This window comes from Melozone crissalis, unplaced genomic scaffold (assembly GCF_028551555.1).
Source record: "Melozone crissalis strain CALT ecotype California unplaced genomic scaffold, PUWL_Pcris_2 ptg000013l_1, whole genome shotgun sequence".
In the NCBI taxonomy this organism is placed as follows: Eukaryota; Metazoa; Chordata; class Aves; order Passeriformes; family Passerellidae; genus Melozone; species Melozone crissalis.
In genome coordinates, this window is record NW_026535791.1 from 8,275,461 (window position 1) to 8,299,398 (window position 23,938).

Sequence of the window (23,938 nt, forward strand, 5' to 3'; positions counted from 1 at the left end):
CTAACATGAAGATATGTGTCAATCTGTTTTAATGGAAACACCATTTCCAAGACAAATCATTTTCCCTTAAACTTATTACACTTCTTAAACACATCTCTGTATGGAGCTTTGATTTTCATTCCGGTCCAGCCACTTTCTTTCTGCTGCTTTCCTTCCTGAAGGCTGCTGCCTCAAGCTACTGTTTTCTTCAGACAAGTTTTCAGAAGTCACACAAGCCATACCTATGAATGATGAAAAGTTCTGTGTTTTTTGATGCTCTAGAGCAAAGTAAGCTGAATTTTAAACACATTCAAGTTTGCTTCTGGCTTTTCTGCATTTTCCCTTAAAGTGGCTCCACACACCTGCCTTAATTTTCTTTCACTAAGCTCAGCTGCACATTTCTGTGACTTTATGTGTCTGTATTTAAGCACACACTATGTCTTTGCATAATGAATACAGTAAAATATAAAAAATACTGTGGAAATACTAACTTCAAATATAGTACAATAAGGATATATGCTTGGATTTTTTAAACTACTAATAGGTGCACAACATGGGAGAAAAAGGAACCCAAAGAAGCCATGAGAAAATAATGTAACATAATCCTGACTTCATTACATATATTTGACTACTTGACTTTTCAAAGTCCAAGTGGCTCAGAAAAAGACTAAATTATTTTTAATAACTGCTTTTAATCTTTCAGACACTAAATTGGCAAATTTGACCTTTAATTTGCATTCATCACATTGATCTTGCACTGTGATAGTGTCCATCATGGGAAAGAAAACAAAATTTTGAAGTCCTGTCTCTCTTTTAAGGGTTCTTGCATCAGTTTTTAAGGAGTATTGCTCTAAGCTAGGCAGGACAGGAGAGAACCCCTCGTACCAATGAAGTCTTCCAAATAGTAAGTTTATGGAAAATTTCCCAGGTGAAGAAACCCATGCTAATTCCTACGACTGCAGGCCACAAACTGTATCAACATGGTGTTTCCCCCAGACAAGGGCAAAATTGGAAAGGGAGAAGAAAGGAATTTAGTTGAAGACGAGATTTGGGGCAAAATGTTTTGGAAAACAATTCCACACTGCTGCAGAAGTTTTAAAGTGCAGTAACCTGGATAGTCTAATATGAAAATTCTATTGCAGCTTCATTTTGTTTCTAGCAAAAGCAACTAGTTTTATATTGAACTTCTCATTAAAAAAAAAGAAGAAAACAAAAAAAACCCCAAAAAACAAAACAAAACAACCTTTAAATGGCACCTAATTGGTTTTAACATTTTGCTCCAATGATTAAATTTTCCAGATTCTCAAAGCCTACAGCAACTTCACCTTCTATTCTGCTTGAAATTATGATGTCAAGCATCACCAAATTTCACGAACAGGCTGTTAGTCAAGCCTGTACTGATGACACATGCTACAGAACTGGCACCCAAATGGCCAGACAGTCTGTCTTAATTGACATCTGCTCCTATTTCAGCACATGAATTATCCTCTTGGGTTATCCCATCTTCAGCTGCTTCACAACAGATGCCAGCTCATCATCTATCTATTCTACCATTTCCTCCACCTTGTGAGGTGGAGGAAGTGAACTACACTTTACTATCCCAGACACCTGTTCCAAGCAGTAGTCAAATTCCTGACACTGTCCATATTTATTTGGTTTGGCACCATCTGCAACAGCAGTTTTATCTGCACATCACAATTAGTGACAATGAATGACAAAATACTTTACCCATATAGGTACTGAGACACATTTCTTCACAAAAAATACTAATTGCAAAATTCTCTCTTACCATGACTCCCTTGGAAAATGTAATCAGCTTGTATCTGTTCACAGCAGGTATCTCCCTGCAGTGCTTCCTGACTAATAAATTCTAGGTTTCAGACTGGGTTCCATGAGACTGAGGGATCTCATGCCACTAAATCCAGACAAAGTTACAGGCCAGAATAATTAACTTACAGATCCTTCTCCCCAGCGTGGTTAGTTGCACCTTTTGAAATTGGGTAGGACTTCAACCAGTTTTCCTAAAACAGAGTTTTCTCTATAAAAAACATGGTGGTTAGAGCTGTCCAGGATGTGTAAAAGCTGGGCTCAGTTTCACCTTTGGCCTGATACATTTCATATGCTTTAAGGGGAAGGGATGCACTTCTGAGTAACAGAGAAGAACGAGAAAATACTGACGCTCTAGAAAACAAGAGGGAAACACTTGTAAATCACCCCAGAGGAATTAGGGAGGGCTCCTTCCAAAAGGTGGGGCAGCCCACAGGCCAGTTGAAATGCCTCTATGCCTATGCACATGGCATGGGAAACAAGCAAGTGGAGTTGGAAACCATGGTACAATTAGAAATCTACAACATATTAGGAAAAGAGGCTGGGGCAGAACTGTAGTCAAGGACTACAAGGTTTTTAAAAGAGTCATGTAGGGGCAGGGGTTTTGTGCTCTGTGTTAGGGAAGGGATAGATTGTGAAGAGCTGCCTCTGAAAAACAGCCACAAAAAGGTTGACAGCCTGTGGGTAAAAAATTCAAAGACAGGACCAACAAAGGACATCTGCATGTGGGGGTCTGATCAGGGGGAAACCAAGGTCAAGGCCTCCTGCTTCAGATACAGAAAGCATCACACTCCAAGACCTCATCCTAGCAGAGGACTTCCACCACCCAGGCATCTGCCAGGAAAGCAACACAGCTAGCTGTAAGAAATCCAAGGGCCTGGTGCAGGCATTGGACAAACGAACCAGATGAAGAGCACTACTGGACCTGGTGCTCACCACAGGGGATGAGCTCATTAAAGGGGTTGGGACGGGAGGCAGTCCAGGCTGCTGTGACCTGGTTGAGGGTTGACAAAATCAATGAAGTTGGAAAAGGCGCCGAGTGCATCGAGTCCAACCTATGACCAAACATCACCAAGTCAACATCAGATCACGGCTCTGAGTGTCACATCCACTCTTTTGTTGAACTTTTCCTGTTCATGATCTAAGGAACATGGGCCTGGTGAGGAGCAAAGCCAGGGCCATTAACTTTGAAAAAAAGGAGACCAGTAGTTAAAAGTAACATGAACTAGAAAACACTAATACCAGATAGAAGGGATAACAATAGGGTGTTTTAACTTGAAATGATTTTGTGACACATGAAACATTCGGGAGATCACATCCATAAACCTTCTGAAGGGTAAAATAATTTTGGGAAGGTTTTTCACTTTGGGAAAAAGCCTAAAAAGCCTTCAAAAGCTAGGGGAAAGCTTAGCTGGGCTTATATACAGCATAAAGCACTGGAGCCTCCAAAGAGGAAGCATTTGTGCCTTACTTTTGCTGCTGGCCCTAGAAGGGAGCTGTGTGGTGCGTCCCCGTGGGGAAGAGGGGCAGCACTACTCCCCCAGGAGCAACAGGAGCCAACTGGGTGCCTTCCTCTCTGCCCTGTCAGCTCCAGCTGTGAAACAGCACACACAGGTGACTTGTTTCACAGTTAACTGGGGTTTTGTTTAGTGTTTATTGGTAAAGCAATAATGTTGTTTAGTACAGCAGCTGAATTAAGCAAGGCCTTGTCTGCTGCCTTTGCAGACTGACACCCAGGGTGATCAGTCACAGCTGTCAGAACCCACTCGGACACAAGCTGGTGCTCCGTGTGTGGGCACTCCAAGGCACTGAGGGCTGGGAATCAATCCCTGTGCTGGCACCAGGGCTGCCCTGGCAATCCAACACACAAGCTGAGTCATTTCTTCTAAAAATACCAGTGTCAGTGTTTCCTTGAGGAATTCTGGAGCAGGTTCTAGAGATTAAGATGTAAAAGATAAGACAGAGATCTCAATATCTGGCAAATTTCTAATTGTAAAGAAAGAGACACCAAACGCCAGCATACTTTTATTTAAAAAAACTGATGTAGGTAGCTATAACCTTAACACTTTCTTATCTTAAAATACCAACATTCTTGTTTTCAGTTACTGAAATTTTAAAAATTCGTACCTACAGTGAAAGAATTTCCAAGAAAACCGGTACTAGGGATTGTCTCCAACTACTTTGAAACTTCAACTGTTTTCAAAGTAAGCTGCTTCTTTGATACCTATATTACACACAAAAACATAACTCATAAAAGCACTATTGATGATACAAAACCAGTAAAATCAAAACAATACTATCATCATATTTATGACAAGCTACCACACAAAACCCTCAAACCCACCAAGGATTAAAAGGATGCTCTAAAATTCACAATGAGTCATGGAGTTCTGTTAAATCTGACACTGCTCCCTGCCCAAGTTCTTACAATGCACTAATCAGAAGATACATTCATGTGTGTTAGCAAGCCATTTGTAAACTGAAATCTGAAATTAATGGAACAAATAAAGAGCAAAAGGTACCTTCTGGAATTCAAGGGTACTTAAGGACAAAGATGAGAAAGCTTGGCAGAAGGGATGCTATTTTTATGACTAAGGATAGGTGGTGATGGGACAATGAATGGAACATGAATTTATGGGAGAACAAGAGAATAGATGATAATTGAAATAATGTAAACCTTCTAAATTATATCCTGAACCAATTTTCATCATGCTAACAATGAAGAGAGGGTATTAATCCCAGAACCATAAAAGTCATTAGGCATGATTCCCAGATCTCCACTGGAAGTTTGTAACCCAAACATCCAGGTTTAACCACCAGGCTTCAGTATTAATCAAAATCAATTTAAATGCCATCTATGCATTTGTTGTAAGTATTTAATGTTTAAATGCATTTTAAAAATTCACAACCATTCCTGAAACTGCTGAAATGTCTAGAGCAACAAAAGTAAGAAAACTTACATAGTTCATATTGCTAACTTTATTTGAAAAACTTGCACAAAGCCAAGACCACATTACTCAAGAAATGCTACTATAGTTGCTAAAATATCACAGAATTATCTGACATTAAACTCGCAATAATTTACACTTGTCTGTTAAGTAACAACAAATTATGACAAGCTATAGCTCGTGTGTAAGCTGTACAAGAGATTAATCCAAGTTTCCCATATTACTGTGAGGGTGGTGAGACACTGGAACAAGGTGCCTATGGAAGTTGTGGATGCTCCATCCTTGGCTGTGTTCAAGGCCAGATCAGACGGAGCTCTCTGAGAAATGTGGTCTAGTGTAAGATGTCCGTAACCACAGCTGCAATGTTGCAGCAAAATGATCTTTAAGGTCCTTTCCAGTCCAAACCCTCACACGACTTTATTATACCCATGTAGTTCCACAAAAATTCCTGTGGTTGTCCCAAAATAGCATGCACATGCAAATCTTACAAACACCTTGGTATCTTCACACAAAATGAGAGCTGACGTGTGCTTTAATTGGTTTATGACATGCACGCTGAGAATGCCACGTAAGATTTGCAAAGAAACCAAATTTTGCAAGAGCAGCTCTTGCAGCAGCAGGGAACCTGCCTGGGATTGGGACACGAGACAGCAGCACCATCCCACGTATGGCTGCACAAAGGCTCCTTCCTCCAAAACTCATATAGAGGAGAAGGAACAAAGAAAGGGTTTCTCCCATCAAAAATGAACTTGTGAGCATTATGACCTGCAGGCCATCAGATTTCCTCAGATCCCTCCACATAATTTGAGTAGCATACTTCACAAAATAGAAAAACAAACCCGAAACAAACCAACCAACCAACCAGGCAAAACAAAAACAAAACAAAACAAAAAAATAAACCCAAGACAAAGGTGTTGCTTTGCCAGATCCTTCTCTTGATTGAGGAAAACCAAAACCGAAGACCAACAAGAAAGCCCCCCCAAACCAGCCCCACAAATCATTTCCCCACGCTCGTGCTCAAGGTCACAGCACGCCGGGTCCGGGGGCCAGCGGGGCCGAGGCGGGAGCGGCGCGAGGGCTCGGGGCGCGTTTGGGGCACAGCCGCCCCAGCCGCGGCCCCGGAGGCGGGCGGCGCGGGCGGCCCGGGACAGCGCGGGGGATCGGGGCCGGCGGGCGGAGGGGCAGGAGGCGGTGTGGGCGCTGAGGGGCGGCCCCGGCTTTCCCGCCCTTCCCGCAGTCCCTGCCAACAATGGCGGCGCCCACGCGCGCCCAACGGTCCCCGGCCCGGCCCGGCCCCGCCCTCTCCAGGGGCTCTCGCGCGGGGGATGGGATGGGATGGGATGGGATGGGATGGGATGGGATGGGATGGGATGGGAGGGGCGGGGCTCGTGCCCGGGCCAGCGCCCTGAGGTGCGCGCGCAGCGCCTCTCCTCTTTCCCTTTCCGCTCGCGCCGCTGTGACGTCACCGGGAGGGGCGGGGCCGGGGCGCGAGGGCGGGGGCGGCGGCCGCCGGCGGCTCGCGGGGCGGCAGCGCCACCTGGCGGGCCGCGCGGGCCGAGGGCGCGCCCTAGCGGGCAGGGAGGGGAGCGCGCCCCGCCGGGCAGGGGCGGCAGGAGCTGCCGGGGCCGTGCTGCGGGACCCGCTGTGCCTCGCTCGTCGGCTCCGCACCGGGAGGCCCCGCACCGGGAGGCCTCGCCCGCAGGGGCTCTGTAAGGAGAAAAGCCGCTGCCAGAAGGAAGCGGCACCTGCAGGGGGCGAGGCTGAGCCCCGCAGCCGCCGCCCGCTTGCCCGTGGGAGCGCTCGGCCCGTCCCTGTTGCCTTCAGGGGACGAGGGGCCACCAGGGTGCCCGGGCCGGAGGGGCCGCCGAGCTGGCCCTGCCTCCGCCTTGCTCCGAGATCCTGCCCCATGGTGTGGAGAGTGTCCCAGCCGGGTGTGGCTTTGCCCCTCCGAGAAGTGACTTTTCCATAGCGCCCTGCCTCAGGTTCTGCGTATGTCAGAGCGCTTCATCTGAAAAGATCTGCCCCATGCCTTGGCTGGGCGTGCGGAGGTTGCTGCGGATGCCTTGGCTGCACAGCTAAGCAGAGGTACACAAGGCTAAAAAGTAATCGGAAGCAGATCTTTCATTTCTGGGCTCCTCAGTGCAGGAGAGACACAGAGCTCCCGGAGCGGATCTAGCGGGGGGTTGCGGGGAACTGGAGCATCTCTATTCAAGGGAAAATTGCAAAGTGTATCAAGGGAGTGGAGGAACATCTCTCTTGCAAGGAAAGGCTGAGGGAACTGGCCATGTTCAGCCTCGAGAAGAGACAACTGAGAGGCACTTCATCAATATCTATGAGTTTCTCAAGGGAGGGTCAGAGGATGGACCAGGCTGTGCTCCATGATGCCCAGCAATAGGACAAGAGGGAAGGGGCAGAAACTGATCTGCAGGAAGTTCCACCTGAATATGAGGGACTTTTTTTCTGTATGGGTCACCAAGGACTGGAACAGATTGCCCAGAGGGGTAATCTGGTGGAATGTCCCTCAGCAGAGATATTGTCAAAAATATTTTTGCAATTGCATACACTGGTGAGAAGTTCCTGCTTTTGTGTTCAAGGCTACAGTTGCTACCATAAGAGCATTGCACTTAAATTTATTTTTTTTTCTTTTCCCCTTGGTATTTTAAGAGAACAAAGTAATACTGTTCTGTCTTTGCGTTGCTAAGCTGCTGTGACATTTCTCCCACAACTTTTGAACATTTCAGATACCTTCAAGCCAGTTTGGAAGATGGGAAGAAATATCAGGGACAACCAAGTTGAATTAAAATTTTGACTGTACAAGAGACAAAAATGATGGCCCACTATAAAACTAAGGATGAGATAACAGACAGTATAATTTTTTAATAGCTGCTGATTAACTTATTTTTGTGTGCTAATTTGCCAGGCAGTGGGAAGTTACCACTAGGTAAAGCACATATTGATTGTCCCTTGCTGGAGTGGTGGAGGGAGATGCCAGAGACATTCTGGGGGAAAGGAAGTAGAGAAGACATTGGCAGTGTTGGGAAAGTAGTGGGCAGTAGAAACTGGAAATAATATAAGAACAGGAAAGGACTGGAGTATGATGGAAAGCAGTGAGAAGTGTGGAACAGTTTGGGCAACAGGAGGTCCTGGAAGGGGTGAGGCAGGAGGCATTAATTCTGCAGAATGTCAGGGTGGTAATCTTAAATGTGAAAAATATTCTGGAACAATTAATTACTTTTGTGAGATAATCATCATAGGGTGATTAGGTGAATTCTGTAGAAACAGAAGGACAATAAATTTTCACTTCCTATCCTGAGACACTTGATTTTATAAATTACTTTTTTTTCCCTCATGAAGAGCAATTAGTCCCTGATCAAGAAATTGAAGAAAAATACATTACAAGGGTTGTTCAGAGCTTATTTGCTGATTTTATAGGATTTGTATCATTCATCTCACATGCTCTTTTATTCTTTCATAAGCATCAAAGGGGTTTCTCAACAGCTTCTGTTTAGGTGTCAGCCTTGCCAGGTTGCTCCTTGCAGAGCCCTCGGGGAGTGCAGTGAACTTCATTAGGTGCCTGTCTCTTGTGGCCAAGGATCAAGACAGAGATTTAGTTAGTCCCTTTCTGGATGTTAGGCAGGGGAGGAATAGTGGATTAAAAAGCAGTCATATAAAACATAAAAGAAAACTATTTTTTGTGGCAAAATTGTAGCAGATGAGTGCATTTTTTAAAGATTTTTCTGGAAAAAAACCCTGTCATTGGGAATGAGGAAGGAAACAAAATACCTCTGTAACTAAAACTACAGTGTAACACAAACAATACATTATATATTTTTTTTAAATTTTGAGTTAGCCAGAGTTAAAGGGAGGTGGGAGTAAGTCTGAAATCAGAAATACCATTATGCTTGGTGACTAGATAAAACTAACTCCAGGTATAATTTATAGTACATGCACATTGCTCAGTTTTAATGTTTTGTCTCCCCTTGTTTTGAACAGGCTGTGGGCTGTAGCATTTCAATTATAAGAAGCTCGTCAAAGTGACATAAGGACACTGATCAGAGCAACAAATAAATCTCCTTGCATAAATTTTTGGAAGTAAGAACGATGAGCAAGGAGGCACATTTTTCTTTTCATTGTCCTAAGTTTCTTAAATGCCTGCACTTAATCAGATGGGATCTCCCTCTGGAGCTCTTCAAAGACATCAGTGTCTTTTCCTGAGCTGTGTAAGAAATTTATGTGCTTCATTTGACAGCCTACTTTCTCTATAGTGTGGAAACTGGATACATTCCCTAACACCCAGATCCAGATAATATTCTGCTGATGTCTTAACTCTGTGTTAAGGCAAGATGTGCTGTGCTCCATCCCTACTTTCACTCCTTCTGGTCTTCCTCCTACATTCCCAGTTTTTCTGGAAGAAAATGATAAGAGCTGCAGCCTGCTCCAGCAGCTCTTGGATGATCAGGAACCATAGATATTTAAGTATCTGAGTGTCAGAGAATTAATCACCTAAACTGCAGAGATCAGATTTCATTCTTCCCTGCCTAGTAAAACGGGCAAAAGCTTTTAACCTGAAGAAGCAAAGGGCCTTACACATAACTTCCTGAACAAGGCATTGGCTGTACCTGGGACATGTCTTGCAAATCACCTCTCTGTGTCTCTGCTTGGGGATTTTTTGCCATCTTTTGTTTGGTAAACTGAAGTATCTATTTCTGCTACCTGCCTATGCTAAAAGCTGCAGCATCAGGTGTGTTACTATAATAATCTGCTGTGGCTTATGTTTTTTTTTTCTCTAAATGACAAGAATAGCCATGAAAAATATAGAAACTAAGAAGCTGAAGGAGTTGGGCAGAATTTAAAAGCTGAATTAAGATAATCACATTATGCACAAGAACAGTCATCCCTTATTAATGTAGTGTGTAGTTTTATATTGTTAATTATTAATGCTCGTTATGTACCTAAAGTGTTCAGAATTTGAACTACATTTCTTCTTTCAGAAGAAATATATAAATACCATGTGAGTGATCAAAACAACTTCCAGAACTTTAACTGTTTATGGTATTTGTACTTATTAATGATATCTGTAAACAGCTGAAGCCCTGTCTTGCTAGAATTAAAAAATAAAAAAGTAAATGTTGTGAAGTAAATGTTGTATTATTATTACCACATAATACTGACTGCATATGGTAAGTGCATATATGTATAATACTGACTGCATAATATTTTGCTGCCCCTGGACATCTTACTTTATGAAGACTCTTCTAGTCACAAACAGAAACAAAATAGTGACTATATATTTTAGCATGTCCTTTTTAACTTGGGAAGAAGATAGCTCACTTAAAAAACCTAAACAACTTTCTGTTAAACAAATCAGTTTGATCTCAATTTTTGAAGAAAAGATGCTTTGATAAAGCAGCCTTAGGCATTGTTCCTGAAGGAAAAGAATAGTTTATGTGTTCCCAGAGCTTGTAAACTTATTGCTTATACCATGTTAATGGTTTTGTATAACACATAGGTAGGAAAATGAGGCCTGAAGATCAAAAAAATCTGTCTTGCTGTAAGAGTATGGTCACTAAATAGCAAAAACTACTGTTACCAGAACTTTAAGGTTCAGGCATGTTCCCTGTCCCTTGCTTCAAACATCATCTCCTGGAATGAGAAGGGTTGAGGGACAACAATGATCTGTAGCAACTACTTTAAAAATATACAAAAGTTCTGCAAAATCTTCAAAATACAAATGCACACAAGAAGTTCTGAGGCAGGTGAAGCTGAAAACATGAGCCTGTCCTGGAGTTTCACTTACCAAGAGTTAGCCTGACTGTTACTGACTTCCAGTTCTAGCATAACTTGTATTTTGGAGCACTTCAGTTTTATTTTTATTTGCCTGGCTCTTTGTTAAGTACCTTAACTGAAAACATTCAAAAATTCTGTTTATCCTTGTTAAGGTATTCAGTATTACTTTTATACTTATTTATAAAAGTAATAGTTATTAAACTTATATATAGATTATATAAGTATACTTATTTATAAAAGTAATAGTTATTAAAAAGAGCAGGAAAATATTGCTCTTTGGAATTACTAGGAGAATTACAAGAAAGACCAAAAAATCCCCCTGCTATGGGATGATTACCAGCAGTGATAATTCTATTCACAAACATTTCAGTTCCCTGTGATATGGCATATTTTAGAAAAACCCCATCAACCACAAAAATCCACATAAAGAGACCTATTGGTATAACTCTGCAAATAACTGCAACAATTCCTAGGCTTATTCAAGGACTTCAGCTAGTTTCTCTAGTTACATACTTCAAGCGAGTGTATTTTGAAGTGCAGGATATTTAACAGTAGCAATAATAAGTAAAATCTTGCTAGCAAAATGCAGTATAATGTAGAATTGCAATATTTGCAGGTTTAGAAAGATCTCTAGATATCCTTGAGAGGAAAGATTTATGTGCACTTGGGGTATATCCAAGCATGCCAGGATAAAAGCTGGAAAGATCATAGTTTGTGTTTTAGCACACTGTCTTAATGCAATACTTGAGGAACTTGAAAAATTTACATGTTCTCCCAATTGCTATCTAATCCTGCTCACATAGTCCCAATGTGATACTGCCACCCATAAAAAACCCCAAAAACCCAAACAACAAACCAAAACCCAAAACCCCAAAACAATTCCAAAGGGAATTGGTCTAGACAACTCTTGAATGGGAAAATGTGCATAAACTGATCAGTGTACAGTTTAGCCCTGGTGGGAAAACCCTGCTTAGACAATGCAGAAACCAGCCTGGTTGCAGCCTAGCCAACATATATTTGAATTTAAAATTTAAAATGCCAAAGTGATAGCAATTTCATATCTTACATGACAAGTGATTTTCTTTTCTTTTAATTGATATTTGTCAATGCATCAGACTTGAATTACTTTTCAAAGACAGCTTAATTTTGACAGCTTTCCTCTGGGTAAAATACCTGTACCTGCAAAGCTCCTTAGTGGCCCACCTAGCATGCTGCTGGAGGCTCCTGACATATCACAGCCAGGATAAGGAATTTTTCACTGTCATAGAGAAGTTTGAATCTTTGGGGAGTTTTTTTCTGAACTAAAGTAACTCCAAATTTAAAAATAATTACTTCCTTTGCAAAATGGTATGCTTTTATTTTTCATGCTGTACCTAGGAGGTTGGGGTTTTTGATAATACTGCCAATTTTAAATTGGATGCATCAACCAAATGTTCCTTCTCAAATTTGTACAGTTTTCAACCATACTTGCTACTCTTACAAATTCCTTTTAATTTACATTAGAATTAAATGCTATGTGTTCCAAGGTGCTTGTGTGAGCACTCCTTAGAATTTGCAACCATTTGAACACAATTTCTAAATAAGAAAAAAGCACCCATCAAGAAGGCCTCGTCTTTTTTTATTCCTATTTTAACTTAGATATCTTCATTCTGTTTAATGCAACTTAAACTCATCTTCTTAAGAACTTTTTACAAAACTGGAAACATTGCACACAGGAAAAGGTGATCAGAGATAAAAACTCTGAATGTATACATTCCAATTTATAGCAATTCTAACTATTTTAACGTTTGCTATTATTTTTTGTTCACATTCATGGTAAATTCCTTTACTTGAAGAAGTGGCAATTTTAGAGTTTGCTACCTGTCATTCACATGCAAAATGCAAGCTTTATCATGTCTGAAAAGTTTGGTTTCAAAAGCATTTTCTGAACTTCTATAATTTGTTTTTGCCTTTATTTCAGAAAGACCTGATTTTGTCTCTGCTTGCTTGGAATACTGGGGGTTTCCCACTAAGGCTTCTTAATCTCATTTCTCTCTTTCAATTTTTTTTTTTTAGCATCAGTGGCATTCTGTGTCCCCCAAGACAAGGCTTGGACAATTCAAGACAGCACTTGATCTGTTTTACACCAAACACAAAACAGAGGGGTATCTTGATAGCCCCCTTGCATTAGAAATGCATCATAGTATTGCAACTTTTATTTTTAAAAAAAGCCTCAGGGTCTTTGGAATGTTTCTGTCTTCCAGGGGTAATCCTTTTTAGCTTAATCATCTTTTCTCTCACAAACATGAAATTTTTCTATATATCACTAGTTATTTGTAATACTCTGGACAAGTCTGCAACACAGCAGATTAAAGTATAGCTTGAGGTGAACTCTCAGAGTCTGGATCCTTAGTTGCACAAATTCTCGGTAATCCACTTCCCCTCAGTTTAGGCACCTATCTTGGCATGTTAATAAAAGGCAGTCTGTATATTCTTGCTTCTAGTTACTGCCTTTGTGTACATTTCTCTTAATCTTGATATGTGGTGTACATCGTAAAAAATAAAATACATACAAGTTGAAGTATTCTGTTCTGTTGTTTCTTGGCAGGTTCAGCAGCTTTTTTTACATTTTAGTTTAAGTAAATCAGACCCCAGACTAACTGCCAAGGCTTTTGCCATGGTGAAAAGACCTCCTTATGTAAATACTGAAATGTCACCCTTATACTGCTTGAATAGAAACAATAAATAGTAACTGCAAACCTTACAGTAATTTATCTACCATATCACTAATTGCTTCATCACAAAGATTGGATTAAAGCCAAACAAACTTTCTCTGCACATACATTAGAAATGAGCTGTTAAATCTGTGATGCTAAAACATTACCTATTCTAGACCTGATCTTTAAAAAATTGGATTGATAGTCTAAAGGCCAAAGAACTTCAGAATCCATAGAAAGCACACAAAGAGAGCCCAGTAATACAATGCAAAAACCTGGTGAGATTTTACTGAAGTTAATTTCTGGAATAAAAAATATTTCAAATGCAGACATAGACTTCAATGTCCTGTCTGATTTATTTCAGGAGAACTCTAAGGTAATTCAGAGGAGAGTTTCCTTCTCTGCACTGCAAAAGTCTTAGCTCTGAGATAATTCAAAACTGGGCAAGAGTTTTACAAGAGCATCAGTTTGCACAAAAGCTTGGATAGAAAGAACAATCTGTTTCCATTTTTTATTACAATTTGTAGTACTCCATACTTGGAGAGATTGTTAAGGAAAGGCTTGAGGCTTAGGACACTTTCTTGTAGACAGTAACCCCAGAAGAATGCCATAAAATGACATCTCAGATCTGTCAACTCTCAATGGAGTTCATGACATTCAAATTTTTTTAATGTATCTCTAAATTGGGTTCAGTCATGGATCTCAGTGTTCACACAGATTTCTGGTTGTGTGGTAGCCTGTGATGTGGCAGTACCAAAATGCTCATAGATCCCTCAGCAAGTCAGATCATATCAGTTGGGGTCCCATGGCCCTACCAAAGAAATATGTCTGTTACAATATCAAGCTAGCATTACTTTATTAAAATTTCATGCCAAGAAGGACAGAGGGATCCTAGCTGTATCACTAGAGTCTGATTTTCATTAACTGGACATGTGTTACCTAGGAAGAAGTTTCAAAAGCACCTAAATGCCTTATAGGAAGTGCTACAATCTTCCAGTGGGACTTCTGTGTATGAAGAAATCTGTAACTTATTTTTCTTAATCCCTTTCAAGAACTTTTAAATATTACAAAATATACTTTGTGAGGCTGTTGATTCAGTAAAGTTCTGTTTCTGTTTTTTTCATTTGGTTATTTTTTTCTCCTTTGCTGTACTGCAATTCTATTGGCTGACTTGAAAAGCATACCAAATCCTTATTTGTCAGCCAAACCAGCTTTAAAATGCAACCCTTCCCTGGTCTCCTCATCTTTTGTGCAAGTTTCTGATTTCACAAGTTCTGCTTATGCCCGTCCCACAGTTTATCCAGTGTCTCCATCTGTTCCTTGAAGAAATATCTTAATTTTAATGATAAGCAGATTAACAGATTTCTACATGTTTCTTCTGGTTCCCTGCACCTAAGACTCAGTTTGTAATTCTCACAGGTGCCTCTTCCCATGCTCTGACAGAGGAATGTTGTTCATCACAGCCTTGACTTAGACAGGCCATATTTTCTATTGACTTTTTCTCTCCTTCTGTAGAGATACATGAAATATTTGAATGGGTTCACATTGCACAGGTTCCAGATATTTTGAGATACTTTTCAAGAAGAATCTTGATACAGCTCTTTTATTTTATGGTCCCAGTGCAACCATAAGCACATAATCTTTTTTTTATGTTTTCTGGTCATACCAGTATTAATATTGCTCTTTCCTGAGGTGGCCTTATGATTCTAAAATATTCAAATACACAACAAATAAAGTAGTCAGTATTTGAAAAAAAGCCATAACTCACAAGTAGTGAATACTCTCCCCCTTTAGTATAAAACATTTGTTAACTGTCTAGTCTTCTGAAGCTTTACAGATAAATAAAAATAACATCAATAAATATAAACAATAAACAGTGCACTAATGCTCTTGAACACACTGAAGCAGGGGTTCCCAAAATGCTGGTTTTGGGGTCTTTTAATGTGTGCGCATGGGCTTTTATGAGGCTGTGCAACAAAAATTGTTGGCAGTTCAGTATCTTCTTGGAAGGACAGCTATGAAGTTCTACATTAACTTGAACAGCCCAAGGGTTTTACACTGTGCAAGGTAACTCAGTAATCTCACCTTCTATAATATATATATTATATATACAAAATATATTTACAACCTAATTCAACACCAAGTTGAAATGCACTTTGTGAATTTTCTAAAGGAATTTGTAAGTCAAGATGAGTTGTCCTTTTGACTAATTATCCAATTTTCTTCATTAGTTTATCCAATTTTATCAGACTCTCACTGTGTCAGTAATTTATACTATATCCTATACATTTTTAGAGTGATGGTATTCTGCAAACTGCAGAAGAATCAACTGCAATGCAGCCCTCTGATTTTTTTGAGCATTAGTCACTCCATCACATGGAGATTTGTTTATCAGCTCTGCTTTTGATAAAGAACAGGTTTTGTCCCCTTATATTACAACTTTTCCCCAGGAGGGTTTTGGCAGAGCCCAAGCTGAAAGGGACTGCTCAGAATAGTCTGTGGGATGCATTCTAAAAATCCAGAGTGCATCCTTTCTCCAACCTCAACCCTATAGCCACTGATGCCTGCCAAAGATGATCTTGTGATTTAGTGTATCTGCTATTTGCAAGTAGTGTATCTTTTCTAGGGCCATATATATTTCTATTTTTTAATTCTATATTAATCAACAGTGAGTGATGCATGTTTATTAAAACAGGCAAGCAGCATGCAAGTATGTTGGAGAGATGAAGGGCAGTAATTTTGATAGCATCTACATGTTCTCCTATGTAATTTCAATATACCAGTTCTTTTCAGTATGATTTTTAAGCATATCCTTAAATTACTATTCTTCTTCTAACTTTACTGTTATTTTCAAAAATTCCTATAATTTCTCAGTAGAAACAGTCATGTAGCTAATGTCCTCAACAAGCAGGACACAACAAATACCACATTGTAATGAGAAATAATGACACTATTAGGAATACTGAGGTGACAGAAAAAAGTACTCAATGCAAAATGCTACATTCACCATTAGTCCTTCAAATTTGTGAAGCTAATAAAAAATCCTTTCATTAACTTAATAATTAAAGTCCCTAAGCTAGCATTTATCTGACTCTTAATAGTAAAGAGCTGATTATGATTATTTATTGACTGACAATAATGCATCATTGCTAAAGTAATCATCAATTCTCCAACTCCTTTTCTGAGCAGGCAGGAAATAAGCATAAACACTAAAAAACTTGCAAAGTTCGAGTCACCGTGTCCTTATCTATCAGTTCTCGAGGAAGTGCCACTGAAATACAGAAAGTACAAATCTTACAGACACACAAAGGAAATTAGAATGTACAAAGCTTAGTGCATCACTTCTTTCTCAGACAAGTAATTTCCCATTTTTCTCCCCTTGATTTCATAGCCTGTTCTCCCTGGCTATTGTTATTTCAGAGCTCAGCTCTCCTACCTGGGTAGATTTCCAGTGTCTGCAGAAGATGACTGAAAGGAGATAGTAACAACTGTATTATTCCTCATGAAGAAGTCATCACAAGTTTGCAACCATTCTCCTCCTCTAGCTTTGGAGTCTCAGTTTCATAGGGTAAAATGAAGTACAAACTTCCAAAGTATGGGAGGAATGAGAGTAGGAATTTGTACTTTACTCTAATATGTTCCTCTCCAGTTTATGCTCCTGTACAACTGAATTAGAGAAGAAGGTACTATTGCAGGGCAATTTTCAGATAGCTTGAATTCCACCTAAGTTCTACTGCCTCATTAATGAAAACAGAATAGTACCTCTCAGAAAAGTGCTTCAGAGTGGCTAAGCAAGGCACTGAGCAGCGTGTAAGCAACCCAAGTACAAGGGTAAAAAGCTTACTTTGGCAGCTGTAAAGCACCTGATCACAGATGTAGGCTTGACTGTTGCTCTGTTTTGATCATTTAAATTGAATAAACTCAATGTAATCTGAATAATGAAAATTCACAGGATCACAGAGTCATTAAGGTTGGAAGATACCTTCAAGATCATCTAGGCCAACCAGCAACCCAGCACCACCATAATCACCCCTAAACCATATCCCCAATAATCACAATAATCACAGTCTCTTGAACACTCCCAGAGATGGTGACTCTGCTACTGCCCTGGGCATGTTGTTCCAATGCTTAACTGCTCTTTGGGTGAATTATTTTTATAATGTCTAATCTGATCCTCTCCTGGCACGATTTAGGGCCATTTCCTCTCGTCCTTTCACTTGAGACATGTCAGAAGAGACTGACCCCCACCTCACTACACCCTCCTTCCAGGTGCTTGTAAAGTGATGAAGTGTCCCCAGAGCCTCCTTTTCTCCAGGCTAAACACCCCCAGCTCCATCAGTTGCTCCTCATCAGACCTGTGCTCCCGACCCTTCCACAGCTCTGTTGTCCTCCTCTGGACACGCTCCAGCCTCTCAATGTTGTTCTTGTAATGAGGGCCGGAGAACTGAACACCAGATTTGAGGTGTGGCCTCACCAGTGCTGAGCAGAGGGGGACAATCACTGCCCTGGCCCTGCTGGCCACACCACTGCTGATACAGGCCAGGATGCCATTGGCCTTCTTGGCCACCTGGGCACACTGCCAGGTCAGATTCATTGCCAAAGACTTAAAAATTTCTCATTCCTTTCTCATAGGGTATGATTACTTGATTAAAATATTTACAAGTCACACAGAAGGATACATAAATTTTAAGGAATGATAATTGACTTTAAGGACTATGGCTTTTGAATAAATTAAATGGGATTCATCTCCTCTTCTTGTGACTGCAACAGCTGACGGGAGAAGACTGACATTGACAGTGGGATTGAGTGCACCCTCAGTGAGTTTTCAGATGACACAAAGCTGAGCAGTGCAGTTGGCACAACAGGAGGACAGGATGCCATCCAGAGGGACCTGAACAAACCTGAGAAGTGGGCCCACAAGAACCTCATGAGGTCCAACAAGTCCAAGGGGCTGCACTGTTGGGGCTGTCCCAGACATGGGCACAGGCTGGGAGAGGAACTCATTGAGAAGAGAAGAACTCAGAGTTTCTTGTAGAGGAAAAGCAGGACATGAACTGCAGTGTGTGCTCACAGCCCAGAAAGCCAACTGCATCCTGGGCTGAATCAAGCAGGCAAGATGAGGGACAGATGCTATGGAAACTTCCATATTGCATTTCAGCAAATTATTCCAGTCTAAATCTTGTGATTTAAGCCGATACAATAATTGTCAAACTTTTCATTTGGCAATGAGTAATGAGGATAAAATTTACCTTACTGTAGTACAAGGATGGAACAAGGAAATCAATGACAGTAAGTGAATAATCAGGGAAAGAGAAACTGATCATCCTTTTTTGTTTTTTCAGTAAATTACTGTTTTCTGAAGTAATTTTCAGAGTTCAGTTGCCTTAGTTTTAAGTGTCAAAAACAATGGAGCTTTCACAAACCTCCTTTATGACACTACATTTTTCCTTGAAGATTTACTGATGGTGAAAGGTGATGGCACAGCTCCCCTGCTAACACAATGCAGCGCTGCACACAGGGGCTGTCTCTGACATTGTACTGGCCACTCCCATGCCTGTGCAGCCTCCTCCAAAAGTCTTTGAACTTACAGTCTGAAGGCCAAATCCTGACAAAGATATTCATTGTGAATGCTACCTTAATTACCTAAATTATCTCTTTCGGTCATCTTGTCTCTCCTGGGGAGTGGCATTTCACCCTTTGTTTGACCCAGCTGAACACGGTAACATTCAATGCAAATATTAGCCCATCGTTATGGTGCTTTAAACAAACAAGCAGGTTTGGTTTAGATCTTCCTAAATGCGTTGAAAGAGGCATGGTGTAAATATGAATGCAGACAGGGAGGCTGAAGAGGGGCTGCTGGAGCACCTAGCAGTCCTAATGGTTACTCTAAGCAGTTCCTTTCCAGCACCTGGCTTTCCTGACACATCCCATTGTCTCTCAAGGGAGTGAGAAACAATAGAGGAAGCTGTGACAACTCTCTTAGGTGCCCTAAGTAATGTCAACAACCACAGAAAGCTTTTTGGCTATTCCAGTTGCTAATATGGGCTGCCCAAAGAAACGATTTGAAATTGCCCCAGAAAGGATTTTAAGTTTGCTTCCATGTTGGTAGGACTATGCTTGTCTCTTTGCAGCAGCCAAGAATATTAGCAGGGTTTGTATACAGTCCCCAGGGTGAGGGAAGATCCATGACAATTCACACTGTCAAGGGTATGATTTCATAATACTTTCTTATTGCCTAATATCTGTCAAATACCCTCAAGTATTTACTTCCCTGAAATGTTAATCCTGAAAGTAACATATATTGTTTTCAGGCTACGTAAGGATAGGATAAGTTTATGGATGGAAAGTTGAATAGTAGCTCCTGGTTAAATGTGGTCTTCAGCTGTGTCCTGCTCAGTATAGTTTGAAGAAATGACAATCTAGAAAAATATTATGTTTCAGAAGCTATTCTGAATAATTTATTGCCCCTGAACACGGAGCTGGCTGCATGCACAAACGCTGTATCAAGTTTGATATGAAGACTTGAAGTTAAACAAGCAAGGAAAAATGGCTGAAGGTGCCACTTCAGAGCTGCAAAAGAATCTCTGGACAGAACTAACCAAATAATCATAAAATTATTTAGGTTGGAAAGAACCTCTAAGAACATTTAGTCCAACATTGGCCTAAGTGTTTGGGCAGAACTGTGTTGGGCATTAAATGTACTGCTGATTACAGACTCCTGACAAAGTAAAACAAATTGCCAAATTTAGATTTTATGAGGAGGCACAGGAAATATATGTGGAACTGCTCTAAGGGTGGAAACTCGGGTACCATGCTGAATTCATAAATTGAACAGAAGTACCATTTATCTTGTACCACTTAGAAGAGGCAGAAGCCTTTGGAACAAGAAGAAAGAGCATTTTTTAAAGGCCATCATTATTTGAATTGTTTCCAGCAGTTTCTTCCACTTGACAGAGTTGGCAGCATACACAAGTTGATTTTTTTCCATCTTCCCTCTGCTTATTTACTGCTCAGTGCACTTAAAGGTTTTTCTTTACTTATTAATTAGAATGAAACAAGAAGTTCAAGAGTTGTCACCTAAATGCGTGTAACAACTATTTAAGAGGAGATTGGGACAGACTCTGCTTGTGGTGACTGCCTCAAGGGCCAGTGCTTCCTTCTTGGAGAAGGTGGCAGCCTTTCCTCCTTTCTGGAACTCAGATAGGAGGTTTGCAGTCAGTAACAGGTGCCTCTGGGTAGGAGTGTCCCTGCAGGATGGATCTTAAACACAGTTTCACTGGGAACTCCAGTAGCAAGGATTTAGCCAGGATCTTGTGCAGGGTGCTCTGTATGATTGTCTGTATCTGTACAGCCAAAGTAATCTGTTTATTATATGATTCTAAGTTTAAAGTTTAGCAATACCAGTTGCCCTTGTCAGCATTTTTACCTCATGCTGTCTTTATTTATTTGATTTCTTTCCACCAGAAAGACATTTCTCCCTAACACCATTTCTAAACAATAGAAATAAATAACTTGACAGTGACATACATTTGCTTCAACCAGAGTCATGGGGAGAGATTTCAGTCTGCATAATAATGCATGACTGCTGTTAAAATTTGAGAGATAAGACAATCTTAATATTTAATTTTTTTTTTTTTTAATTCTTGGAGGCTTTCCTTGAATGATGCTACTTATTTTCATAGAAAAAATCAAAACCAGGACTGCAACATTGCATCCATTTTTTGAAATGTTTTGACACATTTACTGAGATTTACTAGGTAATTTCACATGCTTGTCTGGCAATTTATAATCCATTATTTTGCACTTCAAGCTGCATCCTTGAGTTTATTTTATGGCATAGACATAAAGTAAACTAAATGACATCTCCTGGCGTCTCCCTTTTATCTATGGGAATGACCTTCAGTAAAAAAAATCCAAAGGATGTTGTGCATCCATTTTGAGATATATTCTTTTCATTAATGTGAATGTTTCTGAGTAATGAGGAAGTAAGACTTGGCTTAGGTTAGAAGAACAATGCAATTACTTAATAAACCATGTGTCATGAGAATCAGGGTCAGTAGTGCTTCAAAAGTTGCACTGTTTGGGAACCATCATTGGGCCTTGGTCTTCTAATATTATCTGCTGAGAAAAATTTCTAAAAATCTGGTGTGCTTATTTGTGTGCTGATGGATTTCTGCAGTGAAGTTGGGATATGTATGAAATGCAGCACAAAACTCCCACTCACTTAAGGGCATAATTAGTCACCCCAAACTGGAGATAGATTAGTACTAAAGGAGAGAAGCAATTAATTTACGGCATAGTTTTGATGGAAATATGGACATTATAGTCCAAACTATAATCCCTTCATTTAACCAGAAATCAATGAAGCAACTCTGTGTTATAAGCAGTAGAAGAAAAAAGGACAACTGCAGGCAGAGTAAAATAAAATACACTGGGTAAAAGACTACAGCCTGGTTTTCAAGGCATAGAGCAGATTTACATGAAAAATAACTTTTAAAAGCTGGAGGAAGGAGAAGAGAGGACAGAAAGGAATGCCTGACCTGCAGGTTAAGATCAATTTGTGCTCCAAAGTCAGGAACATTGGAATTCTAAGGGTTTGGTTTTGCCCACTATTTGGAGTCACCTCTTAGTTTTGTACTAGAACTGACTTTCTCCAATGATAAATGTGTTTAGCTCCAGTCATTTGGTTTGTCACCAGCTGTGAGCAGGGAGAAACCGTGCTTATTGTCCAGACTAGAGACCGTTCAGCTGAGAGGCTTCTGTTCCTCCAGTTCCAATAAACAAAGTTAATTTATTCAAGGTTTGGTTTTTTTTTTTTTTAATGGAAAGGTTGTATATAGTTGGATAATTTTTATTGCTAAAGATTTTAAATTTTGTCCTGAAAACTTCTGTTTTCATTTTGGCCACTAGTCTATAGAAAATCATAATATATAACACCACAGATTTAAAAAAAAACCGGAAAAACCCGACCAACCAACCAACCAACCAACCAATTATTATATACCACTCTTTAACTTGTCCTCTATATTGTTTTAATGAAATGTTAGTACAGAAAACAGTTATTAAGTGGAAACAGTGCTGTGGGTTAGGTGGCTCAGTGCTACAGTACCACCACACTAAAAGCCCATTTTTCAGCATGAAGAAATACATTCTGCTCTGAGACTAAATGTGAGCTCTATCCCTTTGGAACAGTCCTCAGACTGTGTACTGTACATGGCATGATATATGATCTTGTAGGAATGTAGGAAATGGAGCCAATGTTCCCATTTAAATAAAAAAGAAACCAGAAAACCAAAGTTTGAGGTTCAGGCTAAAAGAAGTGTGGTCAATCTGAAGTAAGATTTGTCTAGTGAAAAAGACTAGTATACTTTTACTGTAGGTTTAGGTTCTTAATTTTGTAATTCACAATAATTATCACCTTATACCAATTTACACAATTCCTTTTCCTCCTGTAACCAACCCTAAATGGCGCCTCTTTTTTAAAACACACTTGTAACTAAAAAATAGCTTGTATTACCTCCAGCTCCATGTGTTTTTCTTCTTTGTCATGGTCCTTCAATGCCTTTCTAGAATGATTACTGCAGTCTTCTAAATGACAGGTGTGCTGATATTTAGTAAGTTCATGTTTAGCTTTCTTTCTTTGGGAAACATTCCTTCTCTGAAGGCCTTTGAAAAATGCCTCATACAGTGGCAGTTCTGTAAATGTGTCATGATCACCTCTGTTATCTGCTTCTTCCTCTTCAGAAGAAAAATCATCTGCTTCTCCAGTCTCGCAAATATGGAGCTTAGTGCCGGCTTCATGTGATAAAAATTCAAAATCAGAAAATGTGATAGCACATGGTTTGTGTTCTATGACTCTGATCTCATAATTTGCTTCGGGATTCTTGTGTGAATTTTTTCCTGTGAGGACTGGCCATTCTGTGTGCATGGGAAGGTTTAAAGGATCTTCCTTTGATGTGCACCTTGTAGAACAGGATAATTCTTCACAAAGGTGCTTTGTCTCGGGCTGGTTGGTGGCACTGGCACGCCCTGCAGCCATGCCAAGTTGTAAGGATGTCTCATTGTCGTCCAGTAAGGATGACACAGATGGCAAGCTCAGCTCAGGTTCCAGCAACAAACTCTGAAATTCATATGGGCTTGTCTGATTTTCTGTCTTCCTTTGGTATTCTTCATATTTGGCTTCCTTTGGAGTTCCCAGGCACTCAGCAGATATTAGATAAGGTGAGCCCTGTTCTTCTTCATAGATGTTAGTTTCCATTCCAATGGGTTTCATCCATCAGAGATCAAAATGACTTCATTCTTGCTTGTCTTAAGAAACATATATCTGCATATGTAGCCAGGAAATATATTCTTAGTTTTCCAAAACCATGATCACACAGTCATTATTAATGCTTGGAATCTCATATAAAAACATCTGAATCCTTTCAGCTTCTGAAAAAAAAAAAATTAATGAAAACATGCTTGCAATGGAGCACACCAGCAAAAGAAACCCTGAAACTTGAAATGTCCATATAAATTTACTTCAGATTTACTTGTGCAATATTTCATGTATGCAGTTTAAATGAACTTTAAACATGAGAATTTTGACTTGTTTTGCTTATAGACTAGGAAAGAAATGGCAAATGCAGAAATGTTTTTTAATTAATGACTCTAAGTTGATTATTGACACAACAGTTCAGAATCATTCAAAGTGATGTTAGA

The 23,938-nt window shown here is 40.1% G+C and overlaps 1 protein-coding gene across 1 annotated transcript in view; it reads right to left on the reverse strand.

Annotated features, from left to right (window-relative positions):
* STARD13 (StAR related lipid transfer domain containing 13) overlaps positions 1-23,510 on the reverse strand; it is a 244,671-nt gene extending 221,161 nt beyond the window's left edge. Inside the window, exon 1 of the mRNA XM_054271414.1 lies at positions 22,755-23,510. Coding sequence (XP_054127389.1) covers positions 22,755-23,510 — 756 coding nt within the window. The remainder of the gene's footprint in view (positions 1-22,754) is intronic.
* Between the last annotated feature and the right edge of the window lie 428 nt (positions 23,511-23,938).